Raw genomic sequence first — 16,593 nt, forward strand, 5'->3', positions numbered from 1 at the left:
GTGTCAGAGAGAAGATGTGCAGCATTGTTCGTAATAGCACTCCATTTTGTTTGAATTCTCTCTTCCGCTACAACCTCCAGGGGATCCAGAGTATATCCCATAACTGAGCCTGCCCTTTGTAGCTATACCACACATGCACTTCAAAGCAGGTCACCCACCTGAAGCTCAGCATGTTCAGGCCTGGCCAGTACTTGGATGGGAGACCATCTAGGAAAAGCTTGGGTTGCTGCTGCAAGAGGTGTTGGTGAGGCCAACAGAGGGCACTTATCCTGTGGCCTGTGTGTGGATTCCAATGCCCCAGTGCAGTGACTGGGACACTGTGCTGTTACTATGGCACAGCCCTTCAAATGAGATGTAAAACCGAGGTCCTGACTCTTCTTTGGTCATTGAAGATCTCTCGGAATGTTTTCTAAAGAGTAGGGTTTATCCCAATGTCATGGCCCCCCAATCATCTCTTGACTCTAATTGACTATAGCTCTCATCCCTTCACCACCTAATAGCTAATGTGTGGTGAGTGAGAGCTACACCTTGGCAGTGGCTGAAGTTGTTTCTCCTCTGTCTATGTAAAGCACTTTTAGTCGTGAGAAAAGCACTATATAATTATAATTCATTATTATTATTTGAATTAGCTTGTTGATTTGTGGGCCTCTTTTGAAGGGATGTTACCAGCCCAGCACACCACAGCATAAAACATCATACTGGCCATCAGAGAGTTGTATAAGATGTGAAGGATATCAAAATCACACATTATAGGAGTGAAATCTCCTAAGGGAACAGCCTGTTCTGCCCTTTCTTCTATAGTTTCTCTGTGTTACAAGACCAGTCCAATATGTCATTGATGTGGACACCCAAGGACTTGTAGCAGTGCACCACCTTAACATCCACTCCCAGAATAATGACCAGACATGCAGGCTATAAAATGTTATTGTGGTGCACTGCGTTGTCAAGGGTGAGGAGTCACAGTGACACCTAAGGCTTATTATACTGGTCATTCTTGTTGGTTTAACCATTCTTAGACAGGCAAGCCTCTAAGGTGTAGAGGAGGAGCAGGCATGGCCATTCTTTCTGATTTCATATCACCCGTGGGTCTGCTCTGAGTGGTCACCAGGTGTGCACAGCTGTAGCTCATGCATTACCCTGTTTTGGTTTTTGGTCCGCACGGTTTACCTCAAGTCTGGATTAAATGTGCTGCGGCCATTCCTCCATGCTTCAAACTGGAATGCTAATTAAAGAGATGGGTGCGGGGCTGCTGCCTCACTGCAGTCTGATGTCAGACCTCGAGGTCAGCCTGCACCCCGCAACACAGCCAGCCAGCTGACCGCGGCTTCCAGTCACACCTCCGGAGTTACTGCAGTGAATCAAACGGTACCCAAACGGTGTGCGTGCAAGCCCATCTCGCTCCTTGGTTATTGAGCACAGTGACCGAAGACATTCCAAACAATGGGACATAATAAAAGACCGTTTGCTCGAATTTCTGAGCTGGTGCTTGTCCATATGTCCGTATCTGGCCATGCCGCTGTTCGCTTCCCTCTCTTCAAACCTTTGGTGAATCCTTGACTGTCATTTTTTTCTTCTCCATCTCATAGTCTCCTCCTCCTCCTCCTCCTCTCTCGTTCTCTCCCGCACTCACCCACCCCCTCCTCTCTCCCGCTCTCTCTCTCTCTCTCTCTCCCCCAGTCTCTGCTGCCTGCCCGCAGCCCCTCACTCGGGGACTCTGTCGCCAGTCCCGACACGGCGGAGCTCGGCGGCGGATATGCGCGCTCTGGAGCGCCTGCAGCGCGCCCGACCCACCGCTTTCTGATCACACGGACCCCCGGTGCGGCTCTGCCAACATGTACTCGTTTGACGAATTCGGGTAAGGCTTTCAGTTTGCTTGACTTTGCCACTCGATGTCCGCGCTGTTAGAGCGAATGCCATCGTCGCCGGAACAAAAGGCTGACTGACTGACACCCGACGGCGCGTGCAGCTCTGCTGTCAGACGTCTCAGGTGGAGACGAGGGGGCGGGGGGCGTGGAGAGGCTCTACGGTGTTAAAAAAAAAAAGAAGAAGATGAAGAAAGAAAGGCTTGCATGGAGACAGACAGACTGACAGACACGTCTGTCTGTCACTGACGTGCGGCGCGCACCCGGCGCTTTTCAGAGATGCTGCGTGCGCGGAGGTCAGGCGCCTTCGTTCGCGGCTGTAAGTCCGAAGCTCGCCGGGTTCGTTTGGTGAAGCCTAACGCTTGCGACACTGGTGTCTGCCTGCAAGCAAATGTGTACTTGACCAAATGTCCGGCCCAACCGCTGATGGCGGATATATGTACCTCCGAATGGTTTTAGCGATCTCGAGTCCACATCTGGATGCGAAGCTGGCATGTCTCTGACTCAGGCGTGTGAAAATGGATGAAGCTCATTCTAGTCCTCGTTTTTTTGCCCTCTAATTCCAGGAGTGCGGCTCAATTTGGAGTCCCACGCCTTTTCTGAGGCGCTGCTTCATCTGTCTTCGGTTTAGTAATGCAGTGCCTTTCCGTCCTATCTTGAATGTAGTCTCGGCCTCACTTGCCCCCATAGCCTGTTTCAGTTCTGTGTTTTTCAGCCTCAGGGGCTTTTCTTCTTTTTACCTGTTGCTTCACTCCAGGTGTCAGTTATGTGCAAGCCTATAAGGCACCAGGCCTTTGCTGGCATGCAGCCTTAGGGAGTCTGTCCTTGGTCCTGAAGTGTTCGTTTATTATACACCTTTCAACATGGAGGGTAGGGGGCTGCCTGGAAGGACACACTGAGGCTTCTTTAGCAGTGGATGATTGGAATAAAAGTGTTTAAGGGTATCTGCATCTCCCTCCGAGTTTCGCATAAGTGCTGCTTGCAGATGAGCTGCAAGGAAGCTGTTGTATGGAGTGAAGCGATTATGGCATTGGAGCTTCTTCTGATGGAATAAGACGTTAAGTGCTTGGAACATTAACGCTTACTGCTGGCCGCCTGTCCAGTGAAACAGCTGAGAGTTTCTGGTGCGATGTCTCCTTCATTCTGCCTTGCCAAGGAGCACACACACGGGTCTGCTGCTCATCCTGTGACCTCTTGTTTTGCCCCGGAGCGCTCTAACCAGCTGACTAGAATTTGCTACTCAGTGCTCCGCCTTATCCTGTGGCAGGGCAACTTCTGCGCTATGCTCCGTTGTATCACTTCCATGTAAATGGAAATTTGGTGAGGGGTCAAAAATTCACCATCGAGTTAGGTTCTATGATGTTGAAAATGGCGAGAAACATTCACTTTAGCATGGTGTCTGTGGAAACCAATGTCCAGCGATAACCTCTGAAAAATGGACCTACTGTATCTTTTTCAAACTAGTCACTTAATGTTTGTCTTGTTACAGGCTCCAGGCCTGTTGTTTTTGGTCCAGTTTGTATCTCAATATCATTTATAAACCATTTGACTAATGTCTAACAATAACGTCCTCACAGGTGGCACAGTGGTAGTGCTGCTGCTTTGCAGTAAGGAGACTATGGAAGATTGTGGGTTCGCTTCCCGGTTCCTCCCTGTGTGGATAGCGCTTTGAGTACTGAGAAAAGCGCTATATAAATGTAATGAATTATTATTATTCTTAACTGCCACAGATATAGTTTCATTTAACTGGGATTTTTTGCAGCCTGCTCCATTTAGTTGTAGGGCCAGACCTGTTAATTTGCAACATTTTTGCATGAGTTACATGTCTCCTGTTTTGAGATATGTAATTTATTTAAATCTACATGTACTGTATGCACACACACAGGGGTACATACACTCAAAGAAATTTAAGAGTCAAGATAGCCAACAGCTTTTTTTAAAAATACTGTCTCTTTAATGGTACTTTAGGATTCTTTACTGGGTTGTGTGATTCCTTGTAGAACTATTGCTTAATAAAGCACCATTTCTTTCTGGGAAGTATTCTTTGCATATGAAGTGTTCTTGGCATATAAAGTTAGTTCTTTGTGCCTTGAAAAGCTTCCTACTATGTAGAAAAAAGCTGAAATCTGTAATGTTAGGCTACCTAGCAGGACACTAAGAGATTAACAAAACCTGGACTTATTGTGTGCAAGACGAGGCCTTTTAAAATTAGGACCCATTGGTATTTCACAAATCTGTCACCATCTATTCATGATTATTTACTGGAGCCTGTTATGGATCTAAATAAATAAAGGGTTCTCTCTAGAATCTACATGTGGATGGGTTTTTTGGTAACCAAAACTGGTTCCCCTTTGGCATCACTCTGAAGAACCACACAGGCACCTTTATTTTAAAGAATGTACCAGAACAGTGCTGGATGATGAGGAGAAAGAATTGGACACTCAAACACACACACACACACACACAACCCTGGGGTATATTTAGACCATAGTGTGTATTTCTATTGTGGTCAAGGAAAGCACTGCAGGCTTCATGAGGAAATGTTGGGGTGCCAACCCAGTGTTTCCCCTTTAAATTTTGCTAGCAAAAAGTAACAAAAAATGGCTCCTATGTGGCAGTACAAGAACTTAAATAAGCAAAAACAGAAAGCCATCAGGCTGGATAATTGTATGATGCTGGTCAGGGTGGAAGAAGATCCATCCTGCGGTGCATTTGGTTCAAGACTGAACACCTCTTTCCAGCAGCTGCCAGCTTTGTAGGTGGGGGACCAGAAAGGGCAGAGTCACTTGCCATCACTGAGGGTCTTCGCTGTACTGCAGAGGGAACAAAAGAGGAGAAGGTTAGCAGGAGCGCCCTCTCTCGTCCTGGGGTGATAGTACCTACCTCAGATGAGTCCAGAGATGTGCCTTGTGTGACTCTATCTATCTATCTATCTATCTATCTATCTATCTATCTATCTATCTATCTATCTATCTATCTATCTATCTATCTATTGTATAGTGCCTTTCATATCTATCTATCTATCTACTATCTATCTATTATATAGTGCCTTTCATATCTATCTATCTATCTATCTATCTATCTATCTATCTATCTAAAGGTGAACCTGCACAGAAGCATTAAGCCCCAACTGTACTAATCTGACCGTCTGTGTTTCTTGTTTACTCCATTTGACCCAATGTGTTTAGTTTTTAAATTAAATATTATTGAAGTTGTTCGCTTGATTAAATTTCCGTTCATTTTAGTTCACATTTGTTTATGTACATAATAAATATGTGTTTGTGTACTTGATTGTATATTACTGTACAGTACTGTCGGTCTTTTGTAAAATCTCTGTTGAGTGATTTCCTGCGGTATCATTAAAGTGAAATTTCCATGAAGTGCTGTATGGACCATTCCGTGCCGATTTGTGGAAGGTTTGTGGGCAGCTCAGGTCAAGGGCTCCTCACACAGTAAAGTGTAGCAGGCATGGAAGAATGTTTGTGAGTTGATGTGCTCAGTCTCTGGCATGCTGCAGCATTTCAGTGTCCTGCCAGTAGTTGTTATTTAATGTTGATTTAAGACGGGAGCAGTATGGGGTCTCCTGGAACTTGAGAAGTGAGAGTCAAATTTTAAGAGCGGTGCCAGAAATGGTGTCCTGGAGCCTTGTGATTGGGGGCTGGCAAGTGTGAGTTTTGCCCTCATGAAGTTCTTTTTGTTGGAGTGGCTCTTGAGTGGTACTGCTTGATGCACATTTTATGAAGTCTTTGTGTAGTTTACATTTTAAAATGGATTATTATTATCATGGGCCTGAATATTCATACGTAACAGAGCAGATATTCCCTTTAACAAGATGTTTTTCCCAACAGAGTAAAACTGTGATGTTATAGAGGTAAACATAATAATTAATTATATGTATATTGCTGTTTTCTAACCTACCCAATGTTCTTTACATAGACAGTGTGGAGCCTCTTCCACCTCCAGCAATGTGTGGCAGCCATTTTTGTGCCAGTGCACTCATCACACATTAGCTTTTAGGTGGCTAAGGGATGAGAGATAGTGAGCCAACCAGAGACAGAGGAAGATTAGGGGCCAAAATGATCAGGTTATGGTCGGCAGTTTAGTCAGAACATCAGGAAATGTGCTGCTCATTCCAAAAGATGCCCAGCAATCTTTTATCACCACAGAGAGTCCGGACCTCATCCGAAGGGCAGTGCCATTTTTACAGCACAGTATCCACACCACTGCACTGGAGTCCACACACAAACCACAAGGAAAGTCCCCCTTGCTGGCCTCACCAGCACTTATTCCAGTAGCAGCCCAAGCTTTTTTCTGGTTTGTCTCCCATCCAAGTACTGACCAGGCCCAAACGTGCTTAGCTTCAGGTAGATGACCTGTTCTGAAGTGCAGGTGGCATGGCTGCGGACCAAACAATTGCAAGTTAAGGTCCCAAGTTCTGATGTCCATTAGAAATGAAGGCAGCTTTACTGGACCTACAGGCAGTGACTTATAATATGGAGGAACTCCAGTGCTTGTAGCAGACCACGGAACTTCTCACACTTGCCATTTTTAAAGGCCATATTTCAGAGCAGGATTGATCCTTGAGGCAGCATCTTTTTGGTCATGCTTATGTATTTATGATTATTTTCTTATTTCATTTTGCTCGTTCCCCAAGACATCATTTCAGCTTGTGTCCTGGACTGTACCCTCCTGTGAGGTGTCAACCTTGGATTGAAGACCCCACAGATTAGGGCACTCAGATATTAGATCAGCCCAAACCTTCCCCACATATTTTGGATTAACAAGCAGCTCAAAGTCAGAGAGAAGACAGAAAAACAAACAAAGTTAGTGTAGCCAAAACAAGAAGACATCAATAAGAGGGAGAACAAACAAAGACGGGGAAGGGACTTAGCAGGATCATGGCTGAAATGGGATATGAGAGGACCTAAAAGTCTTTGTGTGATCTGAGAGTGACTGGGAGTCAATGCTGAAGTCAAAGTCTTGCTGTTGAACGCGAGGGGAAGAGCCAGCTGGAGCCGATGGAGTTCAGTGTCTGAAGTGAAAATTATTACCATTACTTATTACTTGGCTGACACCTTTATCCAAGGTGACTTACAACATTTGAGACACAGTTGGTTACATTTCTGTTTTCCCAGTTGGAGCACAGGCAGGTAAACAACACTAACAACAACAATATTCATTTCTATAGCACATTTTCATACAAATGATGGAACTCAAAGTGCTTTACAGGGTGAAGAAAGAAAAAAAAGACAAAATATAAAAAATAAAATTAGGCAACACTAATTAACATAGGGGCGGCACGGTGGCGCAGTGGGTAGCACTGCTGCCTTGCAGTTGGGAGACCTGGGGACCTGGGTTCGCTTCCCGGGTCCTCCCTGCGTGGAGTTTGCATGTTCTCCCCGTGTCTGCGTGGGTTTCCTCTGGGCGCTCCGGTTTCCTCCCACAGTCCAAAGACATGCAAGTTAGGTGGATTGGCGATTCTAAATTGTCCCTAGTGTGTGCTTGGTGTGTGGGTGTGTTTGTGTGTGTCCTGCGGTGGGTTGGCACCCTGCCTGGGATTGGTTCCTGCCTTGTGCCCTGTGTTGGCTGGGATTGGCTCCAGCAGACCCACATGACCCTGTGTTCGGATTCAGCGGGTTGGATAATGGATGGATGGATGGATAATTAACATAGAATGAAAGTAAGGTCCGATGGCCAGGGAGGACAGAAAAAACAAAAAAAACTCTAGACGACTGGAGAAAAAATAAAATCTGCAGGGGTTCCATGGCCACGAGACCACCCAGCCCCCTCTAGGCATTCTACCTAACATCAATGACCTCAATCAGTCCTCATGGTATTCAGGGTTCACATGATGACGGTCATGTGGACTTCTGGCCTTTAATCCATCAGTGCTTTGATCGGTGGTGGTGGTGCAGATCAGCACCACAGAAAACCAGAAATAGAACAGAAGAGAGAGTAGGGGTTGGTGAAGTGACTTGCTCAGGGTCACATGATGTCAGGGGTGGGATTTGAACCCATAGCCTCAGAGTCTTAACTACCATGCCACACTGCCTCAAATAGCCTCCCTATGTGCTCCTTAACCCGATGACTGTGTTGCTTGTCATGTGATTGAGCTGTGATTAGGGAATAGCAAATAGATTACAGAATCAGAAATTTTATTTTATAAAAAGACATATTTTATGAGTATCATGAAGAACAAACAGTTGATGCCTGAATGTGATAGGGTGTGTGTTTATGTGATGGCCAACAGAATGTGTGCAATGCTGATAATTCTCGTATAGCGCCTTTCTGTATCTAACACCCTCTCAAGGAGCTTGACAAGTAAGGAGACATGAGCTTATTTCTAAGCGGGGTATTTTTCGCAGTTGCAGCACAGGCCGGTAAGATGGCAACCTCAAGTCCAGACTGCACTGTCGGCACATGTGACAAATCAAATCATGTTGGTTTTCACGCCGGAGTGGGCCATTTTTGAAAGCGTTGTGTGGACAAAAGTTTTGATTTGGGATGTATGTGTGGATTTTTGTGCTGTTTTTTTAAGGTGACATGTGGCCTCCTAAATGGCAAAACTCCAATGGGGAAACTAACCCAAATGTCTACATCCCCAAAAGTCCCCCTGATTCGTCAGCGGCGTCATTCATTAGGCTGGTCCACAGCGCCGTTAAGTGGGTTTTCAGCCATCTTTGGGCTGAAAATATTTCCAGGACCTGGCAAGCTGGTGTGGGAAGCCCGCTGCATTCAAACATTCAAACCTAAAACTCATTTATTTTAACTTACCGCACAGTCACTTTATACTTTCTGCTGTTTCAGATTTCAGATATTAACTTAACTGTAATCTAGTTTAACTTCATTTAATTTAATCTCACTTAATTTAGTTCATTTTATTATCTTTTTCTTAATGTCATTATTATTCAATTGTGTGTTTGCTTTTGTTTTGTGCAGTCTTGGAGTAGGCCAGTTTTTCATTTCACTGCACATTATACCTGTATAGCTAGCTGTGTGTGACAAATAAAACTCTTGTCTCTTGAATGAGCCAAAGGTGCCAAGCCTGGCTATTTTCTGTGAAGTTACATTTTATGTGAAATTTGGGGTGATTTTGAGCTCGGAATTTGGAGGACAGGAGTGAGCTGTTGAAATTCCCCACACATATATTAAAAATGGAAATGTGTCTGAGTGTCACTAGATGCGCATGCACATGTGTTAACCAGCGTGAACTGACATTGGTCAAGTAGGCACCAGCCTGGCAACAGCATGACGTTGGGGGGCACCAAAACCTTTCCATGAACTCCCCACCCCTCCAGTTCCGGAGATGCGTGCCAATTAGCTTATTGATTTTAATTGAAATTGTGAGGGTGTTGATCTCCATTGGGGGACCCCGTTTCCTTGTCCATTTCATTTGTGACTGCGAGGGCGCTGATCTCCGGTGGTGGGACCACACATCCCCCTTGATGATTTTTTTTTTTTTGAGATTACAATCTCTAAGGGACCCGCTGGTCGACTTCAATTGCAGATTTGACTGTGCAGAGCTAAAAGGGGGACTCTCTTTTGAATGTCTCTTGGGGCGTTTGCAACCAATTCTGCCTAGGGGGCGCACCATACCCCTGAGCCGGCCCTGGACGTGAGTGCGAATGTAAGTATGCAGCTTGTTAATCCACAAGTTTGATTCTGAATGAGAGGTTGTGTGGATATGAACAGGTGTGAGAATGTATGTTTAATTGAGTTTGAGAGGGAGTGACAATATGGGCTGCATTGATGAACACTAGCGTGTGTGTGAGCGTACATGAGCATGAAGAGGTGAGGGCCTCAGTGTTTAATTATGAAAGACTGCAGGTACCTACAAGCACATGGATTGTGCTTGTGAATGAGAGTACTTGAGTGGAAATAGCAGTGCGTGTGAGCGAATCAGGCGTCTGAGTGTGAACACGCAGGTCTGTGATGTTTATACAGTATGCCAGTGGGCTGCAGTGTGTTTGTGGGAGTGTGCATGGGCATGAAGAGGTGGCTTGCATGGCTTATTCACGTGAACGAGTGTACTTGAGTGAAAATGGCTGTGTGTGAGTGAGTCAGGAGGGTGAGTGTACACACACAAAGGTGTGCGACGTTTATATGCTCTATGTGAGCAGTTGTGTTCATGCATGTGTGTTCCAACTGTGTAAGTGCACTATTCTCAGATATAGCTGTGAGAGTTCTAAGGGTGTAAAGGAGAAGGCTGTGCACATTTGTGAAGTTCACTTTTCAAAGTCAATTCAGTTTATTTGTTTGCATTGTGTTGTTCCCTGTGTGCAAGCGCAGAGTGTTGTGGCGAGTTCTCAGGTAAGATGTTAAGTATAAATCTGTCAAATTACTAAATACAGAATGAGTACACATAAAGGCACACTCGAATGTGTAGTAGGAGCGTAATGATACACAAGCCCTCACACTACCATACGTCGCTCAGTTTTCCATTTTCTATCCAATGCCTTTTCAATCCGCATTTGCTGTACCCACACGTGTGCAGCTCTGATTTGCAGTGTCCTTTCCTCTCCATTTACAATTATGGACTGTTTTGCTAACTGGTGCTGCTTGTGTGTTGCTAAAAAAAATAAATAAAATTCAGGCCGCTGAGAATGAGAGGTGGTGTCACTTACAAAATACACGGGACAGCAGTAAATTGGTGTGTGCAGAAAAGACTGCCGCAGATGTGAAACGAAAGAGGAATCCTGTTGGGAGCAAAGAGTTGTCGGTCACACCTGAGTGGATTAATTAAGTGGCACATAAAGGAGGGTGAAGTTAATTAGCTTGTTTAATTTTCAAGGTGTCTGTTGCTTCTTATATATATATATATATATATATATATATATATACTGTATATACTGTATATACTGTATATATAACACTGTATATACTGTATATATATATATATATATATATAGTGAAACAAACAGATGAACACACAATGAAGGTTTGGCTGGAAAAGGCTTTAAAGTAGCATAGAAAGTGTACCGGTTAGAGTCCAAAACAGAACTGTTTAAGTATGGAGAATGAGGGGTTTTTATAGGTGGTTCACAGGAAGTGACGTCCTCGGGTCCAGGACAGGTAGGATTTCTCGTGGTTGGTCTGCGGAGAGAAAAGAGGGAGGTTTAGTGCACCTCGCTGCCCCCTGGCCTGGTGTGGAATTGGCATTTCCTGGTCCCTTTGGTTGACTCACAAGCACACGTGTGGAACAATATATATATATATATATATATAATATATATATATATATATGTATATACTGTATACAGTGCATCCAGTAAGTATTCACAGCGCATCACTTTTTCCACATTTTGTTATGTTACAGCCTTATTCCAAAATGGATTAAATTCATTTTTTTCCTCAGAATTCTACACCCAACACCCCATAATGACAACGTGAAAAATGTTTACTTGAGGTTTTTGCAAATTTATTAAAAATAAAAAAACTGAGAAATCACATGTACATAAGTATTCACAGCCAATACTTTGTTGATGCACCTTTGGCAGCAATTACAGCCTCAAGTCTTTTGGAATATGATGCCACAAGCTTGGCACACCTATCCTTGGCCAGTTTCGCCCATTCCTCTTTGCAGCACCTCTCAAGCTTCATCAGGTTGGATGGGAAGCGTCGGTGCACAGCCATTTTAAGATCTCTCCAGAGATGTTCAATCGGATTCAAGTCTGGGCTCTGGCTGGACCACTCAAGGACATTCACAGAGTTGTCCTGAAGCCACTCCTTTGATATCTTGGCTGTGTGCTTAGGGTCGTTGTCCTGCTGAAAGATGAACCGTCGCCCCAGTCTGAGGTCAAGAGCGCCTTGGAGCAGGTTTTCATCCAGGATGTCTCTGTACATTGCTGCAGTCATCTTTCCCTTTATCCTGACTAGTCTCCCAGTCCCCCACAGCATGATGCTGCCACCACCATGCTTCACTGTAGGGATGGTATTGGCCTGGTGATGAGCGGTGCCTGGTTTCCTCCAAACGTGACGCCTGGCATTCACACCAAAGAGTTCAATCTTTTGTCTCATCAGACCAGAGAATTTTCTTTCTCATGGTCTGAGAGTCCTTCAGGTGCCTTTTGGCAAACTCCAGGCGGGCTGCCATGTGCCTTTTACTAAGGAGTGGCTTCCGTCTGGCCACTCTACCATACAGGCCTGATTGGTGGATTGCTGCAGAGATGGTTGCCCTTCTGGAAGGTTCTCCTCTCTCCACAGAGGACCTCTGGAGCTCTGATAGAGTGACCATCGGGTTGTTGGTCACCTCCCTGACTAAGGCCCTTCTCCCCCGATCGCTCAGTTTAGATGGCCTGCCAGCTCTAGAAAGAGTCCTGGTGGTTTCGAACTTCTTCCACTTACGGATCAACTGAATTTACCACAGGTGGACTCCAATTAAGCTGCAGAAACATCTCAAGGATGATCAGGGGAAACAGGATGCACCTGAGCTCAATTTTGAGCTTCATGGCAAAGGCTGTGAATACTTATGTACATGTGCTTTCTCGATTTTTTTATTTTTAATAAATTTGCAAAAACCTCAAGTAAACTTTTTCACATTGTCATTATGGGGTGTTGTGTGTAGAATTCTGAGGAAAAAAATGAATTTGATCCATTTTGGAATAAGGCTGTAACATAACAAAATGTGGAAAAAGTGATGCGCTGTGAATACTTTCCGGATGCACTGTATGTATACACATACACTTTACTACTGTCTATTGAATTATCCACAGCAGATAGATAGATAGATAGTGACTCACCATGATTAGTGACTATATTGCAACTACCTTACCTCAAAACTTCTGTCTTTCTTACCTTAAATAGTTATACACTCAAAATAATATATATTTACAGTCAGGTCTGTAAGTATTTGGACATGACACAATATGCCACCCTAATGGATGCGATTGAAGTGTTGACTTTCAGCTTTGATCTAAGGGGTCTACCGAAAATACTGTAAGAGCTTTTTAAAAAGACAGCCATTTTTATACTTGGTCCCCCTATTTTCCAGGAGCTCAATAGTGTTTGGACATTTGACTGACTAGCTGTTCCATAGCCAGGGGAGAGCAGGTCCCTCATTACTTCATTAACTCTTAAGCAGGTAAAAGGCCTGGAATTGATTCCAGGTGTGCAGTTTGCTTTTGGAAGCTGTCATTGTGAACTCAGGTCCAATGAGCTCTCCATGCAAGTAAAAACAGGCCATCATTAGGCTGAGAACACAAAACAAACCCTTTAGAGAGATGGCAGAAACACCAGGAGTGGTCAAATCAACCATTTGGTACATTCTTAATAAGAAGGAACACACTGGTGAACTCAGTAACACCAGAAGGCCTGGATAAACACAGAAGACAGCTGTTCTGGATGATTGCAGAAGTCTGTCCTTGGTGAAGAAGAACCCCTTCACAACATTTAGCCAAACCAAGAACACTCTCCAGGAGGTAGGCCTGTCATTGCCAAAGTCTATAAATGAAGGCTTCATGAAACTAAAGACAGAGGTCTTATCACAAGGTGCAAACCACTGGTTAACCTCAAGCATTGGAAGGACAGATTAGCCTGTCCAGATATGGAACAGTTTTTTCTTTGGACAAAGGAAACTAAGATCAATGTGTACTAGAATGTTGAACAGAGAAGAAACTGCTCATGATCCGATGAATACCACATCATCTATGAAACATGGCAGAGACAGTTTTATGGCATATGCAAATCTGACTGCCAATGGAAGTCAGTCTCTGGTGTTTATTGATGATATGACGGCTGGAAGAAGTTGCAGGATGATAGGACAACACTTCACAGTACAGATAGACAATGAGCCAAAACATACTGCAAAAGCAAACCAAGTGCTTTTCAACACATACAAGTGGAGCATTCTTCAATGGCCAAGTCAATCAATTGACCTTAACCCAACTGGACTTGCATTTCACCTGCTGAAGACAAAACTGATGGCAGAAAGTCCAACGAACAAACAGCACCTGAAGACCACTGCAGTAAAGTCCTGGCAAGGCATCACTGGAGTGGAAACCCAGCACTTGAGAAGACCTTGGGTTCAGAGTTCAAGCAGTCATTGACCGTAAAGGATTTTCAACCAAATTATGAAAATGATCATTATATTTATGATTATATTAGTTTGTCCAAATACTTTTGAGCCCCTGAAAATAAATAGACTATCTATAAAAATGGCTGTCTTTTCTAAGCGACTCCTACAATACTTTTGTTAAATCCCTTGAATTAAAGCTGAAAGTCTACACTTCAATCGCATAATGATTGTTTTGTTTCAAATCCATTGTGGTGGTGAAGAGAGCCAAAAATATGAAAATTGTGTGACTGTCCAAGTTTTTATGGACCTGACTGTATTTAGCATACCCTTTAAACAAAGGCACTGGGAAACCCAACGTGAAACTGTGTTGGGCACAATCCACAATAATGTAAATAAAAAAATCTTTAGAAACTACAGAGAGTAAAGCTGTGACATTCAAAACCACTGTCTTGTCACATGTAAATACTGTAATACCAAAGGAGCAGGTAGCAGTATTAATTGTGTGGCTTATGGGAAGGGGGAGCAGGATCTCACAACCCCAAACACCAAAACAGTCCACAAAATGGAAAAAAAAAACTGTCTTTAATAATAAAACCTAAATAAGTAATACAAGGGAACAGTGGAGCACAACAAAAGACAGAAAATAATAAACACATCTGCCCCCTAGGGCCGAACCCTACAGCAGTGACCCCTGAACACTCTGTTGAATGTCTCTCGTGCTCACTTTCCAGTAATTTGGCTCTTCTTCCTCGGTCTGAGCAACTGAGCTTTTGTCGCCAGTGGCCCCCCTAAATTAACACAATCTAGCAGCCAAAAGGGATGCGGCTCTGTCGGGCCCTTGAGCAAGGCTGCAAGCATAGAAAGGAATTGCTGCAATTGCTCCGTCCTGGGAATGACGTTAATCTGCATCTGTCCCTGCATGTAGGCCCTCCAACCTACAGGGAAAAACTTGGGGGTTGGTGGCAGAATTGGCACTCCAGTCACCAAAAAAAACCTCACACTGGTTCCACTCCATCTGAACTAGTGTGGTGCTGAGGTGTCACCAGTCGCATGGTTGCTCTCGAGTGCTAATCTGGGATTGTGAGTTGGTTTGTCGTGTGGTGGGTGCGGCAATGCGCCGTATCAGCACTTGCTCCTAACCTCTCCTCGCTCTCTAGCAGCAAGATCACTAGTGACAGTCAGCAGGTTTGACATACCCAACAACTAGAAGTGTAGTCACAGTTAAGCCGATGTCACATCACTTAACTTTTTCGGCTTTTGACTGAATGTGCTCATCGTTCAACAGCCTGACTTTTCGTGAGCTCCACTATATGTGCAACACAAGTGCACAGCTCTTTATCTTGCCTATGTGGCCTGCCAACCCTGCATAGTGATGAGCATGTTTGAGTTTACCAGAGTGATTTGGTTCAGTTCAATAAAAAGATGTGACACACTGATTTGTTCATTTATTTCATCAAGTAACCACAGCTTTCAATCCAGTTCTACCAGTAGTCCTGTAAAGGTCCCACTCCTCCACGTCTGATGCTACTACACCTTCAGAAAAGAAAGTTGAATCAAAGATAAATCATCATCATCATCATTATTATCAGCAACTTAGTGTTTTCTTGCTAGTGCAGGGTCCCCATTTTAAATTTGAGAACACCATTTTGAACTTGGACTTAGATTGACAATTTTTATGTCTTTGTTGTGTTGTGTCTTCCACAAGGCTGCTGACCATCGATTGCAAAGTGGTAGGCAATGTTGGCACCAGTGGCAGAACATGGCCATATCACTGTAGTCGTCTTTTTTGTATTTTATCTGGGATGGGTGGAACAAAAATCCATCCATCCATTTTCCAACCCGCTGAATCCGAACACAGGGTCATGGGGGTCTGCTGGAGCCAATCCCAGCCAACACAGGGCACAAGGCAGGAACCAATCCCAGGCAGGGTGCCAACCCACCGCAGGACACACACAAACACACCCACACACCAAGCACACACTAGGGCCAATTTAGAATCGCCAATCCACCTAACCTGCATGTCTTTGGACTGTGGGAGGAAACCGGAGCGCCCGGAGGAAACCCACACAGACACGGGGAGAACATGCAAACTCCACGCAGGGAGGACCCGGGGAAGCGAACCCGGGTCTCCTACCACTGCGCCACCGTGCCGCCGGAACAAACATCAGTTATCTAATTCTGTCATTGCAAATATGGTTAAGTTGAGAAATTCCCATTGTCCAAACTAGCATAGATAGTATGTATAGTACGTACCCTCGGTAATGTTTGGGGCAGAGTCACATTTTTCTTTGATTTAATCCTCTGCTCCACTGTTTAAGATTACAAAACAAACAATTCCCACATAACTAAAGTGCACATTGCAGACTTTCATTTAAGGGGATTTGCAAACATTTCGGTCACACCATGTAGACATGACAACGCGTTTTCTACATGGTCCCCCCATTTCAAAGCACCATAATGTTTGGGACACAGCAATGGCAGGTCTGGTAAAGCCATCATATTTAAGACTTTGTCAAATATCCCTTCTTGAAGCCTGTGATTCGTAGACATCAACTGGTGCTGAGGATATTTTCTCTGGCGATGCTCTGCCAAACCTCTGATGCAGACATCTTCAGCTCCTGTTTGTCTTTCAGGGATTTGTTCCCTTAAGTTTTCTCTTCAGAATATGGAAGGCCTGCTCAATTGGATTTAAACTGAGTGACTGGCTTGGCCATTCAA

At 44.3% G+C, this 16,593-nt stretch overlaps 1 protein-coding gene across 5 annotated transcripts in view; it reads left to right on the forward strand.

Moving 5' to 3' along the window:
• Positions 1-16,593, forward strand: part of LOC114667188 (ena/VASP-like protein) — a 144,518-nt gene that overhangs the window by 41,249 nt on the left and 86,676 nt on the right. For 2 of the 5 annotated variants that reach the window (XM_028822392.2, XM_051919900.1), the window contains exon 1: positions 1,674-1,855. The exons of 1 other annotated variant lie outside the window; for it this stretch is intronic. In XM_028822392.2, the coding sequence (XP_028678225.1) occupies positions 1,833-1,855 (23 nt within the window). In that variant the 5' untranslated portion in view covers positions 1,674-1,832. Of the gene's footprint in view, positions 1-1,672; positions 1,856-16,593 lie in introns of those variants that run through there. 2 more of the 5 variants (XM_028822395.2, XM_028822391.2) reach the window with 2 other exon arrangements.

This window comes from Erpetoichthys calabaricus, chromosome 16 (genome assembly GCF_900747795.2).
Source record: "Erpetoichthys calabaricus chromosome 16, fErpCal1.3, whole genome shotgun sequence".
In the NCBI taxonomy this organism is placed as follows: domain Eukaryota; kingdom Metazoa; phylum Chordata; class Cladistia; order Polypteriformes; family Polypteridae; genus Erpetoichthys; species Erpetoichthys calabaricus.